A 20,227-nucleotide genomic window follows, 5' to 3' on the forward strand; every position below is an offset into this window, starting at 1 on the left:
GATAAGGGATAAGACTTGAACTTTCAATTTCATTGGGAAATAAGGGAAGAAGTATTTCTTAAGCATCTACTACGTACTAATCATTTTACAAAGATGATTTCCTTGGATTCTCACATTAAAACCCCTGGGAGGTAGGTGTTCTTAATCCCCATTTTATGGTTAAGGAAACTGAGGCAGATAGATGTTAAGTGACTTGTTCAGGGTCACACAACTAGGAAGTGTCTGAGGCCAGATTTGAACCAGGTTTCTCTGACTCCAGGCCTGCAAGTGGTATCTGGGACTCCTGGAGGAGGAAATTCCCTCTACCAATGAAGGTTGGCCCTTTCTCTATAACTTAGTTACTTGTTCTTATGTTTGTTTGTACTTTTCCCACATAGTGTCATTTTTGGTGCTGAGGCTGTGTTCTTCTTGAGGAGGAAGGGAAGGAAAGATGCCCTTATTAAGCTTCTGTTGTATACCAAGCACTGAAATGTTATTTCATTTGATCCTCTGATCAACTCTGGGAGAGAGGTGCTAGAGTGATCCCCATTTTACAATTGAGGAAACTGAGGCAGGCAGATTAAGTGACTTCTCCAGGTTTACAGAACTCATGTCTCTATTTGGGCTCATATTCCTGACACCAGGCCTAGCTGCCCCTGGTACACGGGATCCAATTAGGCCAGTGTTCCCAAAGGGAAATAGATTTTATTTTATGAAGAGATTGGGTGTCAAGGAACTGGGTTCAAATCCAATCCCAACTACTTTCTTAGCTAGATGATCTTGAACAAGTCTCCTTCCTTCTCTCGTACAGAGCTTTATCAGGCTATAAACCAAGTCCCAAAGGCCATGGGGATGGTCCTCTCTCCTTACTGACAGAGATCAGCAACCTGCACCTGCAGGAGATTTGGGGCAGAGTAGGAAAAAGTGGGAGAGAAGAGAGGCTCAGCCTCTGCAGTCTCTTTGGGACTTGCAGGTGCTTCAGGTCCTTCCAGCTTCCAGCTTTGAGAGAGACTATGGGGGCAGCTAGGTGGTGCAGTGGATAGAGCACCAACCCTGGAGTCAGGAAGACCTGAGTTCAAATTCGATCTCAGAAACTTAATAATGACCTAGTTGTGTGACCTTGGACAAATCACTTAACCCCACTGCGTTAAAAAAAGAAAAGAGAGACTATGGACAATGCCAACTCTTGTTGAAGGAAGAAGGAGCCAACATGAGAAGAGGTGGCAGGTTCCATCATAGCCCAAACATAATTCTAACCCAGTACCCCCCCATGCTGCCTGAGGGGGAACAAGCTTCACTCCATGTAAAGTAACACATTTGATGTTGTCCAAGTCTGAATCCTTTGAGCTGGAAGAGCTATGAAAAGCCATGTGATCCTCCTACTTCGTTTTTCAGAAGAGGAAACTGAGGCCCAAAGAGAGAAAATGACTCGCTCACAGTGGTAGAGGCTGTACCAAAATTTTTATTTTCTTTTTGAGATGGAGTTTCCCTCTCTGGCCCAGAGGCCACTCACAGGCCAGTACCACTGCTGATTAACACAGGAGTTTTGATCTGCTCCATTTTTTCCAACCTGGGCCAGTTTGACTCCTCCTTATGCAGCCTGAAGGCCCCGTGTTCCCAAGGGTTAGACATAGGCGTGGGAACACCCAGTGGTCCCTAGCCCCACTGGAAGTCCGAAGTTGCAACTCCAGCAGCCTCCGCCTCCCCCAGTGTCAAGGCTCAGAGGTGAGGCCACCGCACCTGACTGATTTTCGAAAACTGTCTTATTGGACGTTTCCTATTTCCCTGTCCTACGCCAGCCCCACTCTCCCACAACCCCCACCCCCTCAAAAGCAGAGCAAGTCAGGACACGGGCCCGTCTGAGGGGCTCTGAGTCCGGGGACTGGTATCTGCTAGCCACAACCCTGCGGGAAAAACTGGGGGAGGGCTTGCGGTGTCAACCTTCCCTCCCCAAAGGAGAAGGGAACACGCCATCACTCAAACTCCCCAAACAAGGGTTTGTTGCCCTTTTCAAACTCTTTATTATAAAGACATATGTACACAGGACAATGTTGCAGACAGGAATTGGCGTGACCATTACCAGGAGGGAACAGCCCCTCAAGGTAAAAGGTTTTCCGTTTTGGTGTAAATTAAGTCAACCACCGACTGAAGTGCTACCTGTGAAATGGGATTAGCTAGGGCCCAGCCGGCCCCCTTCTTCTCCTCTTCCTCTTTCTCCTCCAGCTGCCTCGGGCCCTTCTCCCCCTCCCGCTCCCCTCACAGATCTGGCCCCGGGCCACCCCGGGAGTGTGGGCAAACCTAGTTTGACCTCAGGTGAACACAGGGTTTCTGCTAATAAGGCAGGAAGCTGCAGGGCACCTGCAGGGGGCTCGGATGGCAAGGCCATGGAAGAAAGGGAGGGTCCAAGTCAGGTTCTCAGACCTGGTCACAAAAGTACGCTGTGGAAAGAGCTGGAGTACAGTGGAAAAGTGCTGCACTGGTCGTCACTTGTAGACCTGGGTTCAAATCCCAGCTCTGTCACTTGTTACCTGTGTGACCTTGGGTGAGTCATTTCATCTCTATTGGCCCTTGCCTCCCTCCCCCCAGACTAGATGAGTCCTCCAGGTCCGTCCACGATCTTGACCTTAGGATAGGCCATGGGTGCGAACGGTGCCTAGCTCTTCCGAGCCCTGCCTGCCGTTAGCTGATGCAGGGAAAGGAAACTAGCCCAGATGAATCCAAGTCACCCACAGCAAAGGGACATTTGTGAGGAACCACTGGGCAGCACTGGGGGGGGGGGCTAGGGGGAAATAGGGGAGTGGCATAGCTCCCTTCCAGAACGTGGGCAGTTCATAGCTAGTCCTCCCTTTTCTTCACCCCAGATCTAGCTCCCCCCCCATCTTGGCTTCGGTTTCCCCATGTACGAAAAGGCAGGGGGTGTAGAGATCTCTAAGCAACTCTCTAACTCTAAGATTCTAAGATTCTTTCCATCATGGTAGGAGAAAGGTACCTGTCTCCTCACTGGACCTTCCATTTTCTGGGCTCTGCCAGTCTGAGGTTGGGAGGGAGGGTGGGAGGGAATCAGCAGCCAGAATTTCATTTGAGGGGCAGCTAAGGTGGTGCAGTGATAGAGTACAGGTCATGGAGTCAGGAGGACCTGAATTCAAATCCAACCTCAGACATTTGACACTGACTTAGCTGTGTGACCCTGGGCAAGTCACTTAACCCCACTGCCATACCAAAAAAACCCCAAACAAACAAAAAAGAGGAGAGCGCAGAATTTCATTTGAAAATGGAAGTCAGGAAATGGAGGACTGCTTGAGGAGCAGTCCCTTTTGTTTAACAGGAAGGGTGCTGAAAGCATCCTGGGAGAAGCAGAGCACTCCAGTCAGGGACAGTATCCTTGAACAAGGGCACTGCATCCCCACTCCCCAGAAAGACTGCTATCGTCACAAAATCAAAGAGCTAGAACCAAACCAACAGGAATTACCTCTACAACATACCCAGCAAGCATTTGGTCAATCTCTGCTGGAATACTTGTAGTGACAGGGAACTCACTATCTTTCAAGGTAGTCCATTCCACTTTAGGCCAAATTTTTCCTTGCATGGAACCCAAATCTACCTCAATGTAACCTTCACCCCTCTGGGGCCAAGTGGAATAAATCAGATCCCTCTCCCTTTACTTTTAGATGTTTAATTAAGAATAAATAGAATCCTTCCTTTCACCATAAGTCACTGTTTCACAAAAACAGCTCTTTTTTGCTTGCATATGTGTGTGTACGTGTGGACTTTTTAATAGATATATATATATATATATATTTTTATATCTTCTTAAATTTCTAAAAAATAGAAGGAAGGAACACACCACAGGGAAATGGAGGCATCTTAAGACTTTAGAGGGGGCTCCCCTCCTTCCACATCTAAGAAAGTGCTACAAAGGACCCCTTCTCCCTTGGGGGGATGTGACAATATAAACTGTCCCAAGCACTGGAAAGTGGGAAAGACACACCAGCTGTCTTCCCCCGCAACAAAGGATCCACTTGGCTTCACTAGAAACCCAGCCCCCCCAATTCCAAGGCACGATATCAGTGACCTCACCTTCCATCAGATCATCCCCAGGGTCCCCCAGTTTCTCTTGATGTCTATCTCCCTCCCAAATGCCCCACACAGAAGACTCTGCTTGGCTCCTCTTCACCCTTACATTTCCCCATTTGGGCATCCTTGAGTGTAGAATCATTGAAGAAAAAGTGACTGGCATCATGGTACCCCAGGGGGAAGGGGGAAAGCCTCATCTTAAACATCTGAATTCCCATGGATCATTGGGTCAAGAGGGGCCAAAGTAGCATCTGGAAGATGGACCTGGGAGGAGGCAGAGAAGGGGCAGAAAACCCTTCCCCATTCTTTCCAGTGTTGGGGTCCCAGATGTAATAAAGGCTTGGGGCAGGGAGGAGGGAAGGAAGTAGATTAAGTGCGTCCAGGAGAAATAAAGGGGTCCAGGACAATTCCATAGAGGCAGTAGCGTGGGGAAGCTGTTGTGTGGGAGGGGCCTGGCCCATGTGCAGGTAGGAAAAGCCGTCCATCTGTGGGGAACAACACAGGGAGTGAAGAGGTGGACCCTCCGAGGCCTTAAGAACCCTGAGGACAAACAGAAATCAGAGAAAAGTCATGAAATGGCTCCGGCTCAAGATCCCTAGGGTGGGCACCCCCCACCCCCACACTTTTCTCTCTTGTATGGTTGCTCTACTCCAAACCAAACCTAAAGCATCATAGGGGAAAAAGAACAAATCCTAAACAGAGTTGCATCCCAGGTAGTTTGGGGACAAACATGAAGGAATAAAGAAAATCACAGGATGAGAGACCAGAAACCCAAAGTAAGTCCTTATGTATGACCTTGGGCCAGTCCCTTTCTCTTTGATTCTTAATTCCCTCATCTCTAACAGGAAGGGGTCAGAATGATTAGGACGTTTCTAACTTTCACAGTCTATGCTTTAGGACTCAATGACTGACCACCTTTGTGGCCCATCATTTCTATTTCCCAGCCTTCTATACTGGGGCATGGAAAGATCAGTTTGGGAACAAGTCCTTTCTGGGAGAACCTAGTAGCTGTAAATGTAACTCTGTGTGTGTGTGTGTGTGTGTGTGTGTGTGTGTGTGTGTGTGTGTGTGTGTGTGTGTGTGTTCTCTTCATTCTCTTCAAATTCTTTCCAGAAGACCTGGTTCTTGAGTGACTCTGGATAAGTCACTTTTCTTTCTGAGTATTGGTTTCTTCATCTGTAAAACGGGTAATAAGACTTGCGCTGCCTTCCTCTCATGGTTGGTCAGCTTAAAAGTGTTAGAGATGTGGAGAATATTGTATGTCACTGCCTAGGACTCTGCTCTCCTGGCTCCATTGACTCATATCACAGTCAAAGCTCAGAGGGGTCTTGGAACAGAGAAGAGCAAGGTTGGGTGGGAGCTTAGAACAGAGACTATTGGAGGAGTTCATTCTCTTCATTTTATAGAAAATTGATCCCCAGGGCGTGGTCCTTGTATCTGTCTTCATCTCATTTAGCTCAATTTCTCAACAGAGATTGGTGACTCCCTTGGGAAGGGATGACGGTTTGGGCGGTCCCATGACAGAGAGGAGGTATGGGTGAAGGAATGACGGATATATCCTGAAAGACCTTCATGTCAAATCCATTCCTTTTTTTTTTTTAGGTTTTTGCAAGGCAATGGGGTTAAGTGACTTGCCCAAGGCCACACAGATAGGTAATTATTAAGTGACTGAGGTCAGATTTGAACTCAGGTCCTCCTGACTCCAGGGCCCATGCTCTATCCACTGTGCCACCTAGCTGCCCAAATCCATTCATTTTTCAGATGGAGAAACTGAGGTCCAGAGGGGTGACTTGATCTATGCTAGATCATGGTCTCCTCCTAACCCCAGCCTTCACCCCAGACTCTGTTCGAAGGGAGTAGTCGGCCCAGTTAGTTACCTGCTTCAGAAAGGCATGGGACCTTTGTGGGAGAGGCGGGGCCGCTGCCTTCGAAACTTCCTCCTTCCACCCTGCCAGGGGCCCCCGTTTCTTGCCACTTTGGGCTGCACCAGGGTCCGAATGTTCCCTTCCTCCAGCTCCTTCCTGTCTAACGCCTCCACCAAGGGCCCTGTGGGAAGGAAGAAGAAGGTTATTAAATTGCAGAGCTGAAAGCTGGCAAAGGCTTTTAGAGGCCATCTTGTCAATTCCATTCATTTTTACAGATGGACAAAGTGAGACCCAGAGAGGTGACTTGATTTCCCCAAGGTTACCCTGGTTATTTGAAGGTGGCAGGGACCTCAAAGTCCACTTAGTCCAATGCCTTTATTTTGCAGAGGAAAAACCTGAGTCCCAGAGAGGGGTTCAAATCCAAGAAATCAATACTCAAGTCCAACAAGCATCAGAGGCAGTATTTGAATCCAGGCCCAGGGCCAGTTCTCTTTCCCACCGTAGCACACTGCCTTCCACAGAATGTGTGCCAGAGAGGGGTGTGTCATTCCCGCTGTTCAGAAGGCTACTCCCCATTGCTTAAGAGATAAAATTCAAACTCTTCTGGTTCACTTTAAAATCCTTTACAAAGTGGCCCCAGCGCATCTTTCCAGGCTGACTTCCCATCATTCTCTTTGCTTACCTAGACCCCTAGGGCCCTCCTCTGACAAGATGACCTCTCCTCCCCACCATTCCCAATTTCTTTGTATTTCCTTTGAGCCCAAGTTCTCATGTCCTTCTCTGTTCATTTTCTCCTGGCCTCTAGTAAGCTCTCCAGGATAGGAAGAGTCTTCAGTTTTATTCTACACCCCGCTAAGTCTCACACAGTGCCTGCTATGTCACGGGAGCTTCATAAATGCTTCGAGACTGGAAATGAAACGAGGGCTAAGATGGAGGTCAAGGCTAAGGTCAGTGTGGCTCCTGGAATGTTGGTCCTCCATCACTTCTCTCCTACCCGAAGCACCTCCTAGCTGCACCCCCTGCCGAGGCAGCTAGGGTACCATTGCCGGCCTAGGCCTGAAACCCAGGAGCACCGTCTTTACTCTTAAGCATGACAAAGGGGCCTCAACCACTCTACTGCTTGGTTTTCTGCTAGCTTCCCTCCTCTCCCTGTCATCCTCTCTGCCTCCCGCCTTCCCGCTTGACCCCCATTACTCCCAGTCAGCCATCAGAAACAGAACTTCCTCTCTAGGGAGGAAGGGTTGGGCCCCCTAAGAGATCCCATTGATGGGCTGGGGGCTGCCCCTCACCCCCGGACTTACCTCACTCTTCTTCCTTCCTTCTGAGGTCAACTCTCAGGGGGAAGGAGCACGAAAGGAAATGCCGGAGGGACCCCAACCTCCTTCAGTCCCCTCTGATCCTCACAATTCAATGCCACTTCCTCTTGAGACAGCCCTGCCCTGCACCAGGCCCAGGACCCCCCACTCACTCCTCCCAAGCACTCAGGAAGAGAACAGAAACGATGAAGCCAAGGGGCCTGGATTCAAATCCTAAGTGTGTGACCTTGGGCAAGTCATCAATAAGACTAAGGGCTTGAATGAGGCCACTGAAAGGTCCCTTCTATCTGGAAATCCAGGATTCGAAAATCCAGATCCTGAGAATAAGAGAGACTGTGACTGCAATCTCCTCTCTTCCCTCTTGACCCCCCAAGTAGGTCCCAGGAGAGTTTCTTTCCCTCCCTCCCTCCCTTCTCCCCATCCTCTGCCCTATTTAAACTGCAGCCAAAAGGAGATGAGATCACTCCAACTGAATCCAAAGGGAGGTCCCTGTGCTAGGCCCTGGGGGCTGAGGCCATTATCTCCACCCCCCAGACTTGGCTTGATTCACAGGATCATGGAAGGGAACCTTGGGGTGGAAGGGGGCCCTCACAAAACCTCACTTTACAAAATGAGGAAATCAAAGTCCCTAATGTAGTGAGTGGCAGAGTTGGGACTGAGACCCAGAACCTCTAACTCCAAATCCCACTCTTCCTTGTTAAGGTAGTATCTTTTGGCAATTTAGTTCCTCCCCCCCCCATAGAAGTCCTAATGGGGAAACTGAGGCACCCAAAGATATCACCTTTATATATACAAAAAGTAGTATTTTACTGGGCAAGGAGATTATACTAGCAGAGGTCCTGGGATTGGAATTAGGCTGGCTTCGAACCCCAGTTCTGGTGTTTCCTAGGGGTGGAACTATGGGAATGTCACTCAGCTTCTCTGGCCTCAGTTGCCTCTTGAATAAAATGTTCTATTATAAGGAAGCTACTTGGCAAATCCTGGGGAAATTCAAATTGATGTTAATATTACGAAGTACGTAGTAAGATCAGAAACAAGAACTGGTAGTCTAGCATCTTCCATTAGGCCACATTATATCACAACGTGGTTGTTGTCCAGAAAAGCACCCCCTTCCCTGTGACCCTCATCCTTGACTTTCCTGTTTCTTTACAAAACAGAGAAATCCCTCTGCCCCTCTGAACCTCAGGTTTCTCTTTCGTGGGGGGGGGGGTAGAATGGGGAGGGTTTGGTACTAAATGATCTCATCACATGATACCCTCTAACTCAAATAGTTTCACTCCCCCCCCCCAGCTACTCAAGAGACAACCCAGGAGGAAGTAACCGTGAATGGTTATCAATAGGGTTTAGAAAAGTCTCTGCCCTACAGTCAAGAGCCATGCCCAGCAGTCCACTTCCTGACAATGCCAGCCCCCTCCCATACCAGTTAATATAGACCCTCTTCTGTTGATCATGGGTCATAGGATTCTAGAGATGAAGCTAGAAGGAACCACAGAGGTCATCTTGCCCAACCACTTCATGTTACAGAAGAGGTAACTGAGGTCCAGGGAAGAGGAAATGCTTTGCCCAAGGTCACAAGAGGAAGGATTTGAACCCAGGCCTTCTAACTTCTGAGCCAGAATTCTTTTTTTTGTTTTGCTTTGTTTTGTTTTTGCAAGGCTATGATGGTAAGTGGCTTGCCCAAGGCCACACAGCTAGGTAACTATTAAGTGTCTGAGGCTGGATTTGAACTCAGGTCCTCCTGACTCCAGGACTGGTGTTCTATCCACTGCACACCTAGCCGCCCCTAGAATTCTTTTTGTACTGTCTTATATCTGTCCATTTCTGTTCTCCAGAATAAGCTTCCAATCAGTCCACCATTAAATATTTGTTGAGAGCACCCTGGGCCACAGGTAGGTCAACAGCCATTGGTGCCCAGATCCTGGCACCCAGGTTTACAAAGAGGATCAGGTGCAGGTGGAGCTCTTGGTACCTTTGTGGGATCGAGGAGACTGAGCAAGGTGGGAAAATGTAAATAAACAAGGGGAGAAGAGGATTGGGAAAGTATTGGCTCTAAATTGACAACTAGGTAACTTGGAAGGCGAACTGGTCCAGATCTCTTCATTTTTGACAAATGAGAAAACTGAAAGTCAGAATGGGGGAATGATGATACTACACAGGTAGCCTCTGGACTCAAACCTAGCGCTCCAAACCACACTTCTCAGCACTTAGGAGTGCAAAGAATACTAGAGTCAAGAGCCTCCAACTTAAGTTCCAGCATTAACCTTCCTAGACATGTGACCTTAGCCAAGTCACCTTATAGGGTCGTCATGAGGACTGAATGAGCTAATGTTAGGGAGGCGCTAGAGAAATCATTTTATTGTTATACAGGGCCATGGGTCCTTTTTACCCCATAGCTACTGTCCTCTCTCTGGTGCTCCATTTCCCCATCCTTCCCAGAATTCTTCTCAATTAGCTCACTATTTTCACATAGCCTCCCACCACTACCCCTCCCCAGCTTTCCAATCATATCTCTTCTCTTCCAAGGGTTGCCTCTCCCCTCCTGCCCACCCACCCCCGACACCCCCCCCCTTCTTTGGCTCCATCTTGATCATACCTCACCCTCTCCTTACACACAGTTTCCATGTGTTTATCAGCATCAGTCATAGCTGGCCATGACCCAGGGGAAGATAGGCCCTTCTACATCCTCTCCCCAAACCAGCTTCCAAAGCTTTTTGCTGAATCCCAACTCTGTGCTGGTTGACATTTTTATCAATGGCATGGATGAAGACAGAGATGGCAGGACTATCAAATCTGAAGGTTTAAAGATGGGAGGGAGAACTAATGCACATAGTGTAACAAGGGTACAAGAGACAAGAACCAGCTGTACAGTCTAGAACAGTGGATCAAATCTGATAAGGAGGAAATTAGTGAGGATGAATGTAAAGTTCTGCGCTTGGGTTCAAAAAATCAACCCACAACTCTATGATCTGGGGGATTGGTAGACTGCAAGGTAAATCCAAGTCAAGATGATGACATGGTGGTCCAACCAAGTAATGCTATTTATGCAGCATCAAAAGAGGCATGACATCTGGCCCTAGGAAGATGGACAGACTCCATCTAGTATATTGTGTTGAGTTCTAGAAACTAAATTTCAGAAAAAAAAAACATTAAGTTGAATGGCATCCAGAGAAGGGTAACCAGGAACAGGATTTATTAAGTGCATGCTATGTCCAGGCACAGCGCTAAGCACAAAAACAAAGAAAGGCAACAATACAACAACAAAACAAAATGACAGCCCTATAAGGTGAAAGGGCTAAGGTCACACACCTAGAAGCTCAAGGAGCTCTGACTAAAGGGAAAAACAGCACACAAACAACTATGTTGAATAGAAGTGAGGAAAGAGAGTCTCAGTGAGGTTCCATAGATGCTTAGCATCACACTTGTCATTGTTCAGTCATTTTTTACTTATGTCTGATTCTCTAGGACCCCATGTGAGGTTGTCTTGACTGAGGTACTGGAGTGGTTTGCCATTTCGCTCTCCAGATCATTTTATAGATGAGGAAATGAGGCAAACAGGATGAAGTGACTTGTACAAGGTCACATAGATGGCAAGTGTCTGAGGCTAGATTTGAACTCAGGTCTTCCTGACTCCACTGTACCACCTGCCATATACAGAATAAATTAGAGATAATCCATAAAGGGAAGCATTAAGGAGGTACAAAAGAGACTTCTAATAACAGGTAGGATTTTAAGGAAACCAAGGAAACCAGGAAAGAGAGAATTCCAGGCCTCAGGGACAGTCACTGAAAATGCCCAGAGGGGGAAATGGACTGCCATATGGGTGAAGTATAGAATGGAGGTCAGTGTAGTTGGATGGTAGGGTACAGGGAAGAAAATAAATAAAGACTGGAAAGGTAAGAAGGGGAAAGGTTTGATAATTTTATATTTGACCCTAGAGGTAATAGGGAGCCAGTGGAATTTACTGGAAGGTGGGACTAACATAGTCAGGCCTGAACATTAGGAAGATTAATTTGATAGCTGAGTGAAGGAGAGACTGGAATGAAGAGAGAACTGAGATAGGGAGACTCCAATGAAAAAGCTATTTCAATAGTCTAGATGTGGGGTGAGATAATGACCTGGGCTAGGTTGGTAGCAAGGTCAGAGGAGAAAAAGTTAGGATAAGGGATAATGACTTTCAGTTTTGGAAATATTGAGGTTAAGATGTTTAAGCGACACAAACAGTTTGAGATATTCAAAGGGCAGTTGGAGATGTGAAAATATAGGTCAGCAAAGAGGTTAGGGCTGAACAACTAAACAGGAGAATGATCTGCAGAGAAATGACAATTGAACCCAAGAGAGTTGATGAGACTCCCGAGTGAGAGAGGGTGCAGAACAGAGTCTTGGAAGACGCTCATGGTTAGTGGGCAAAGATCCAGCAAAGAAGGAAAACCATGTGAGAGCAGTGTCCAGGAGACCTCAAGAGAAGAGAGTAGCAAGGAGAAAAGGTTGATCGACTATGAGTTGATAATGAGAGCTATCTCCAAGCATTTGAAAGCTTGTTCCAAGGAGGAGGGATCAGACCTGCTCTGCTTGGTCCAGGGGACAGAGCCAAACCAAGGGGTTGTAAGGGGCAGAGGGAGATTGCCATGCAATGTAAGGAAGAATTTCTTAAGAATCAGAAGGATCTCACGATGGAAGAGACTGTCTGTGGAGGAGGAAGAAGAAGAGAAAGGAGAGGGAGGGGGTGAATACCTGACAGAGGCAAACAGAGGTTCAGGGGATTCCAGTTCAGGTAAGAGTTGGTCTAGATGGTCCCTATGATCCCTGTCCAAGGGTGCCTCCTTGGTGATAATATGTCAGGTTTCTTTTATGAAAAGGGAAGGAGAAGTCAGTTCTACTTTGGATTTCCAGGATGGGGAAGTAAGTGAGCACCTAAGGTTCCTTTGGACTCTCAGATTCTGCAATTCTTAAGTCACCTCCCACCCCTTGTCCCAGGAGCCAATTTCCTCTAAAATGGGGCTGATAACCCCTAGTTTGCCTACTTCACAGGATGGAGTGGGGCCCAAAGCATACAAATATGAGGACTTATGGGCCCTTCTGGACTGTGCTCTCCCTATCAAATTACTTTCTGTTCCCTAAATGTTCAAGCCAAAAGTTCCCTGAGATGTGGACTCTGCAGAGACCTGAGGGAAGCCATCATTAGGAATCTGGGTTGAGCTCCTCATTTGTCCAGCTGTCTGGAAGATAATTCATAAGGAAGTGTTCCTCCCACTCCTGCCTTCCCCGTCCTGAGAATCCAAAGTAGGGCTGCTTCTCTCAGGCCCTCTGCACAAAAACCAACTCATTAGAGCAAGTGGGGGGGGGGGAGCCCTGGAGAGGGAGCCGGCCATGGGTCACCCCTCCATGAAGCGGAGTCAGAGGGAGTGGAGGCTGACAACCAGCCTGGAACAAGGACACCTCCCCACCCCCTGCCAAGGCAGGCAGCCCTGAGCATTAGGTGCCACCATGGAAGGGGGTCGGGACTGGGGAAAAAGGAGACTTGGTGTCCCCCGCTTCTCCCCTAGTGCTTCTAGAATCAATAAGGCTCTTAACCCAAACTCTTCCTGGTGAACCACAAAGCAGCCTCCAAAACAGCAACCTCTTCTCCCCTGAAATTCAATCATTCAAATTGATCTCCCTATTCCAATCCTGATGGCTGTTCTGGTCCTCAGCTCATTCTCCCTGCTGTCTCAAGGGGTTCAAAACCTGGGTCAACAAGAATCTATTACATACCTACTGCAGTTCAGGCTAAGAACAGAGTCTTGGAAGACACTCATGGTTAGTGGGCAAAGATCCAGCAAAGAAGGAAAACCATGTGAGAGCAGTGTCCAGGAGACCTCAAGAGAAGGGAGTAGCAAGGAGAAAAGGTTGATCGACTATGATCGACTATGGGGTCCAAGGAAAGGCAAAAACAGGGTCTTTGACCTCAGAGAACGTACATTCCACCGAGGCAGACAACATGCGCCAAACTAAACCTAAAAGTAGAATTGTGCAGGTAAGCCCCTTGAGGGCAGGAACTGGTTTGCTTTTGCCACTGTATCCCCAGCATCTAGCACAGCCTGGCCACTAGGCCCAGAGAAGGAGCTCCACCAATGCTTGTGGTTTGATCTATCAGAACTCCCCGTGATAAAAACAATCAAAGATAATAACACAGTAACAGGCCCCACTTTCTCTAGCATTGTAGGATTGACCATGTATTTCTCTTCAGGTGGGCCTTTGAAGAAGGTGAGACAGGGATTAGTATCCCATGGTCCACGAAGAGAAACAATTTGGTTCAAGGTTTCAGTGTGGGAAACCCATCAGAGGCCTTGTCAGCTACAACCCATGAGACCTTGAGCAAGTCTCTTTCCATCAGGTGGGGATCTCAGTTTCCTTCTCTGCAAAATGAGAGGTTTGGGTTAGGTGACCTTTGAGGTCCTTTCTAGTTTTAGATCTTGAAGCTTCTGATGATTTCCTAAGGTCCCTCCTAGCTCTAAATCCCATAATTAGGCAGCCTCTACAGTTCCTACTTACTCTAAATATTCCATGATCTTTTCTCCTTCTGATTTCATGACCCTGGATCAGGTCTCACTACGGACCTCAGTTCTCACTCCAGTAAAATGACAAGAGTGTAACCTCTAAGGTCTCTTATAGTTCTTACCTTCCAGAGGTCATGGAGCTAATTGGTAGCTGAAGAGGGCGTAGTCTCTAAAGGATTCTTCTCTTAGCCCAACACCCTTTCTACCTCTTGCGGGGAGGGAGGCTGCCACTCAAAGAGTTGGTGGTGGAGCTGAAGAGGATATATGAATTCTACAGTAAAGGGTAGGGCTAGGAATGGGGGCAGCAGATTCTAGATCCTTTCTCCATCCATGGGCTAGGAAGGGAGTCTAAGAGGGACCCAGTCTTCCGGACTCCAAGCCACTACTTAATGCTGCCCTCTCCAAATGATCATCAAGGTGTTCCAGATTCCTGCCTGGGCCTGCCTGTCAATGCTCTCCAAATCTAGGGGTTTGTACAGGATAATGTCTGGTTCAGTTGTTCTTGGTTGTGCCTGATTCTTCATGACCCCATTGGGGGTTTTCTTGGCAAAGATACTGGAGTGTTTTGCCATTTCCTTCTCCAGCTCATTGTCCAGATGAGGAAACTGAGGCCAACAAGATTAAGTAACTTGAACAGGGCCGCATAAGTAAGTGTCTGAGGTCAGATTTGAACTCAGGAGGAGTCTTCCTGACTTCAGGCCCAGCACTCTATCCCCTGCAGCGCCACCTAGCTGCCCTAATGTTCAGCTATGGACATGGACAAACCTTTTGTCTCCACTGGCTGAAGTCCTGTTGGAGAAGGGTGTAGAGAAAATGGGAGCATTATCAGATTCCTGCCAACAAGTGAGGGGTGATACTTCATATTTATCCTGGTGTGACTAATCTGGCAGGGTCCTTGTTCACTTGTTCCCCTGCTCATTTGAACCTTCTCGGGGTTCTGCCTCCATATGACCTTGGCTAAGAAACTCCCTCTCTCTCTCATTGTTTCTTCATCAATAAAATAAGGAGGTTAAATCAGATAATCTCTAAGATTTCTTCCAGCTTTAGGCCCTAAGGGCCTTTCCAACCCTGGCAGAGAGAGAGCTTGACAGTGTAGAGAGCTCTGCATTTAGAGTCAAGATCTGGATTCAGACTTCTGCCACTTAGCCATGTGACTGTGAGAAAGTCCCACCCTCTATGGTCCTCAGTTTCCTCCTCTGCAGCCTCTGTTCTAGGCTTTGGCCTCTAACCTCCTAGCACTACCATTTGGGCTTTAAAGAAATCTTCTGTGATCTTTTTTTCCTATTCTAAATCCTTCAGTTCCCAGCCTCCTTCCTTCACCCACACCTCTGGCCTCCAGGGCACCCCACAGATCTGGGAGGGCCCATTGCTAATGAATAACTGAGAGCAACTTGAAGTTAAGACCCTGGAAACTCCCAGGGGCAAGGCTTCTGTCATGGAAGGGTGTGAGAGAGAGCCCTAACTAGAGAGCTAAGAGCAGAGGTCAAAGAAGGGAGAAGGTTAAGGGAGGTCCCTAGGAGGACCTGGCTAGAATGCAGGCAGACCTTTCCCAAAAGCTCCCCTGAAAAGCACTGGTGTCTCCAAGAGTTAGGCCTTTGGGCAAGGGGAGAGGCCAATGTACAAGGAGAGGAGAGAGGGAGGGGGACTGCTCTGCCCCCTAACTCACTTCCCACCCTGCTATCTCAGATTTCCAGTTGACCTTCCATGGCCACAGTTAGGGACCTAGCTCACTCACTGTGGTTATCAAATTAGGAGCCACTGTTTTCCTAAGAAGAAAAGCTGAAAGGGATTTCACCGCCATTTATGAGCTCACATTCAGAGAGGGGTAGTAACTTACCCAGGGTCACAAAGCTACTGAAAGAAAAGAGCTGGGATTCACAGCCAAGTCCAGAGGCCAAGACCAAAAGGCTCTATCACTTTGCCCAGGCTTTCTAAATAGAGGACTGCCCCCTTCCCCTCCGAGATCCCAAGAAGCCTGCCAGGTCCTCCAAGTCTGTGGCTCCAACCCCCCTCTACCCCCAGCTTCCTAACATCTAGACTCTTACCTCATAGACTCTTGCTCACTTTCAGACAAAATGACATCTGAAAACCCAGATCTTACCAAAATGAGAACTCAAAGGCTGCCATTACTTCTGGAGAGAGTGCTGGGCTTGAGGGCAAATCCTATCTTTCATACTTTCTAGCTGTGGGACCATGGGAAAAGTCCATTAACCTCTCTGAGTCTCAGTTTCTCCATCTGTAAAATGGGGATAATATTACTTATCACCCTGGTTTTGGTGAGAAACGAAAGAGAGACTGTCTAATAAACCTTAAAGTGCTAGAGAATGATATTACTGTATTAAATTATATTGATTGATATTAGCTAAATCTAGAATTCATAAGACATTTTATATATAGTTTTTCATTTGATTTCCCCATCTCATCTCAACTGCCTGCAACCCTGGAAAGAATAAGAAGACCTGTATTCATTCAAATCCCACCTTTGAAGACATACTGCCTATGTGGCTGGCTGAGTCCCTTTTCCTCCTCAGGCCTCAGTTTCCTCCTCTGTAAAATGAGGAGGTCTGACTAGATGGCCTCTGAAGGTCTTTATCATTCTGGATTGAGGCTCCTGTCTGTGTGACTTTGGATGAGCAGTTGTTCCTCTCCAACCTTTGGTTGGTCACAACAATCCATGACATAGGCGCTGCTATTATTTCCACTCTAAGAATGAAGAAATCAAAGGTCAGAGAGGCCAGATGACTTCTCTGATGTCACAGGGCTAACGTCAGAGGTGGGATTCCAGCCTAGAGTTTCCTTTCTCCAAGTCACTACTCCATGATCCCCAAGGTCTCCTACCAGCTCTAATTCCTAATTCTGATTCTTGCTATAATCCAGCCTTCTTGTCTGCCTCCCCTGTCCAGTCCTGGCTTGCCCTGTCCCCACCCCCTCCTGCCCTAGAGCTCGAAAGCAGCAGGAGGGAGGAAAACTTATTGGAGCTATTTCCAGGGCCAGTGGCCCTGCCCTCACTCTGGGGCAGCCTTTCCTGGCTCAGGGACACCCTCTCTATGATCTGTCCTTTGCCTCGAAAGGCCCTTGCTCAGGTTACTGACCACATGGGTGGGAAGGGTTTAGGGATAGAGTGGGCCTGTCTCTGCTGCCCCTACACCCTGGGCAGACAGGACCCTGTTCCGATAACCTCTGCCATCTAGGTGGCCAAAAGGTTCAAGCTAGCCATCAAGAGAGGTAGTCTAGACAAGGACAGAGGGCCTGTCCCCAGGGTCTCAGCCCCAGAATAGCAAAGGGTAAACCAGGACAGAAGTGAGGGGAGACACATTCCAAGTCAGAACACAGTGTGGAGAAAGGCGTGTGGAGTTTCAGCCTCTGGGTAGCATGGAGAGCTCTGGATGGGCAGGAGAGATTAAAGGCAAGAGGTGATCCCGGGAGCCCCTGGGATACAACCCTGGGGGTTGGTCCTTAAAAGGGGAGAGAGAAAAGAAAGAGATGGGGAAGGCCTGTTGACTAGCTTCAAAAATACTAGCCCTTCCTGGCTACAGGGGCTTCGTGATTTAAGGTTAGCTGGGCGGCTCAGGACCCAAGCAAAACACTTTATAGATGGTCCAGAGAAGGGGAAGGGACTGACCCCCAAGGTCACATAGGGGCCTGAATTGTAATGGAGCTCTTTTGACCGTAAGCAGGTGGAGTAGGGAAGCTACAGAGACAGATCAGGAGGGCTCACAAGGGTTGGAGTGGGGGCCAGGGGGTAAGGGTTATGGAAGACCTGAAGTAATCATTGGCTCTATTTGGCATCTATGACCAGAGACAGATGGGTACCCTGCTTGAGGCTGCCAAGTAGTAAGAAGTGTTCTCATCTTAGATGTCAGGAAGCCTCACTCTAGTTCCCAGCTTTGTGATCTGGGTGGGGGGTGGGGGTGGAAATCACCTTTTTGAGTCTTGGTTTCTGGAGATTAATAATTGTACTTCCATGCGGTTACAAGGAAAACACCAAATGTCAGAGCACTAGAAAAATGGGAGTTGAAACCACCTCAGTTTCCTCATCCATTCAATGGGATAACAATACCAGCTTTGATGTAAAGATGGAATAAGCTGATTTAGTAAAAAGCTTCGTAAAGCAGGATCATAGGAATATCAGAAGGTAGTCACTTCACAGTGGAGGAAAAGGCGAGAGACTGGCTCACGGTCCTGCTCAGGCAGCATTCTGTCAATGCCAGCTTCAGTTTTTCTTGCTCTTTGTCTGATCTTGCAATCTGAAGTCCTTCATCTCCTATCTCCCAGGGACACAGTAAGGTGTTTGAAGGCCTCACTTTCCTGTCCCTTACATCCAAACTTTATCACCATCTACACACAGAGAGTGCTGACACATAGTAGGTGTCTGATGAAAACGGTAAGAGGGCAGAAGGGCTGGCCCTGACGGATCACGGTTGGACAAGAGGCCTCCTTCCTGGGTTGGACAAGGGGCCTCCTTCCTGTATCTGGCCGCAGACTGACCTTGTTGCCGTGCTCCAGGAGGAGTGTAGACTGGACAGCTCCCTTGAGGCTGAGGCTGAAGGGGAAACTCCTTGACTTCTCTTTGCAAACCAGGGAGGGGGACAATGGAGATTCTACTTTTTCAAAAAGCAAAAGAATGGGAGAGACTAGGAGTTGGAGAAGAGGGAGAAACTGAGGTGCTTTTTGTAGTATTGAACCACCATTGGACAGAGGGGGCGACTGAGGTTTAGAGAGAAGTGACTTGACCAAGGTCACTGAGGTAGGGCAGAGGCAGACTAGGGTCTTTTCCCTGATTCCAAATTCAGTACTTTTTCTATTGGCAGAAAGGTGTTCGTCTTTCCTCCCTGGTTAGTATGGCGATCATCCTGAGGCCTCTGATCCTGTACCTTGACTTCCTAGGCACCAAAGCCCACTAAGACTTCATTTCCTTCCCCTTGGGGTAGGAGGGGGAATGCCTGGCAGATATGCCCATCAGCAGGGAGCCAGATGGATCTCAGCAATCAGGTCAGTTGGAGATGGGAGCTGGCAAAGGCAGGGCAAAGTCGTCAACAGACAGAGGACAACTAGCCTTGGTGGTGCTGGTGGGTGGGCGGCTGAGTGGGCACTGCCCAGTGCCAGAGCCTGGGGTACCGTGAAGCAGGACAAAGGGGTTTTTTTTTTGTTGGTGCCGTAGTTGGGCAAGAACTGGGCCCACTCAGGGCAGTGTAACTTCCTCTCCACATACCTACTACCCTTGCCCTGGGAAAAAAGTTTCAGGATGTCATCGTTGCTAGTTGGGCGCTAGAAGATGCATGTGGACAAGGGCAAAGTGGGAGGAAGGGGGGCAGTGACGGAATGGGGAGAGCATTAGACTGGAGGCCGGGATCAAGTGATAGGATCCGTGCGAAGGGACTTGAGGCGTGGAATTCAACCCACTTGTTTTACAGATGAGGAAACTGAGGCCCAGGCTGGAGCCCACCTAGGTGGCAAGTGGCAGAGCCAGACCTCGGGAGACCTGGTTCAAGGCACCAGTCTGCCACCTGACTGCCATGGAAACTCACTTGAGCTCCCTGAGCCTCAGTTTCCTCCTGTGTGAAGCTGGAGCCCAGATGGAGAGAGGAGAAAGAATGGGCCTAAGGGCTGCTGCATGACCCAGTCCGACCCTCTCAGTTTCTAGAGGAGGAAGGCCAAGTCGGAGGAGCGCGCCGCGCTCAAGGTCGGGCAGCGGGGAGCCGGCCCGGGACCCCCCCCCCCCGAGGCTGCCCGCTGGCTCGGGGCCTTGGGGACCTCCGCCTCGGGCAGCGCGTGCCAGGGATGAAGGGAGGGCCGGAAAGCCCCCGAATCCCCAGGCCTGGTCGGAGAGCTCTGGCCCGGGTCCGAGCGGTAGGAGCTGGGGGGGGGGGGGGGGAGCTCTCTCCCCGGGGGTCAACCGAGCACCGGCTGGGGCCCGGCCCTGCGGCCAAGGCCTATGCAACAAGTGGCCGGGCTGGGGGGCCGAGCCCTGGCATCTCCGGCCCCCGCCTGCTGCCGTCCTGTCACTCACGGCCGGCGCGTGGCGGCCGGCGCAGCCTGTGGGCGGGAGCCCCCGGGCGCGCCCCGCACTCACCTCCGCAAACCGAGGTCCAGGAGAGCCAGAGAAGCAGGAGCGCCTGCACGCACCGCCGCCAATTCATGCTGCGGCCGAGGCGGGGGAGCGCCGGCCCCGGCAGCCGAGCCGGCGCGGCGGCGGCGCCTGCGTCCCTGCGGCCGGCCGCGCGTGCCGCGCTCGCGGAGCCCCGGCGGAGCCGGGCCGAGCCGGGCCCCCGTGGCCTGCGCCGGGCGCCGCTGCGGCCTGCGCCGGGAGGCTGGGAGCTGGCGCTGCCTGGGGGGGGCCCGCGCGGCAGCCGAGCCACAGTGCTGGCCCGCTCACGCCCCGGGCCGCATTTTGTAGCCGAGCCCGGGGCTGCCTTGGCAGCGAGCCCGCCCGGTCATGTGGTCAGCGGCGGGGGCT

The 20,227-nt window shown here is 49.5% G+C and overlaps 1 protein-coding gene across 1 annotated transcript; it reads right to left on the reverse strand.

Moving 5' to 3' along the window:
- Positions 1 to 1,969: 1,969 nt before the first annotated feature.
- On the reverse strand, positions 1,970 to 19,914 carry APLN (apelin). The gene is made up of 3 exons (XM_074200627.1): positions 19,844 to 19,914; positions 5,931 to 6,099; positions 1,970 to 4,593 (listed from the first exon to the last, which is right to left on the reverse strand). The coding sequence occupies exons 1-2, from the start codon at positions 19,908 to 19,910 to the stop codon at positions 5,936 to 5,938; spliced, it is 231 nt and encodes a 76-aa protein (XP_074056728.1). The 5' UTR covers positions 19,911 to 19,914; the 3' UTR covers positions 1,970 to 4,593; positions 5,931 to 5,935.
- Between the last annotated feature and the right edge of the window lie 313 nt (positions 19,915 to 20,227).

This window comes from Macrotis lagotis, chromosome X, assembly GCF_037893015.1.
Source record: "Macrotis lagotis isolate mMagLag1 chromosome X, bilby.v1.9.chrom.fasta, whole genome shotgun sequence".
Classification (NCBI taxonomy): domain Eukaryota; kingdom Metazoa; phylum Chordata; class Mammalia; order Peramelemorphia; family Peramelidae; genus Macrotis; species Macrotis lagotis.

What these genes read in the sequence shown, in the direction of transcription:
- APLN (XM_074200627.1), bottom strand. Translation starts at nt 19,910, where the DNA reads ATGAATTGGCGGCGGTGCGTGCAGGCGCTCCTGCTTCTCTGGCTCTCC. An exon ending in CTGGACCTCGGTTTGCGGAG is followed by an intron (nt 6,100 to 19,843) that starts GTGAGTGCGGGG and finishes TCCTTCCCACAG; the next exon opens with GGCCCTTGGTGGAGGCGTTA.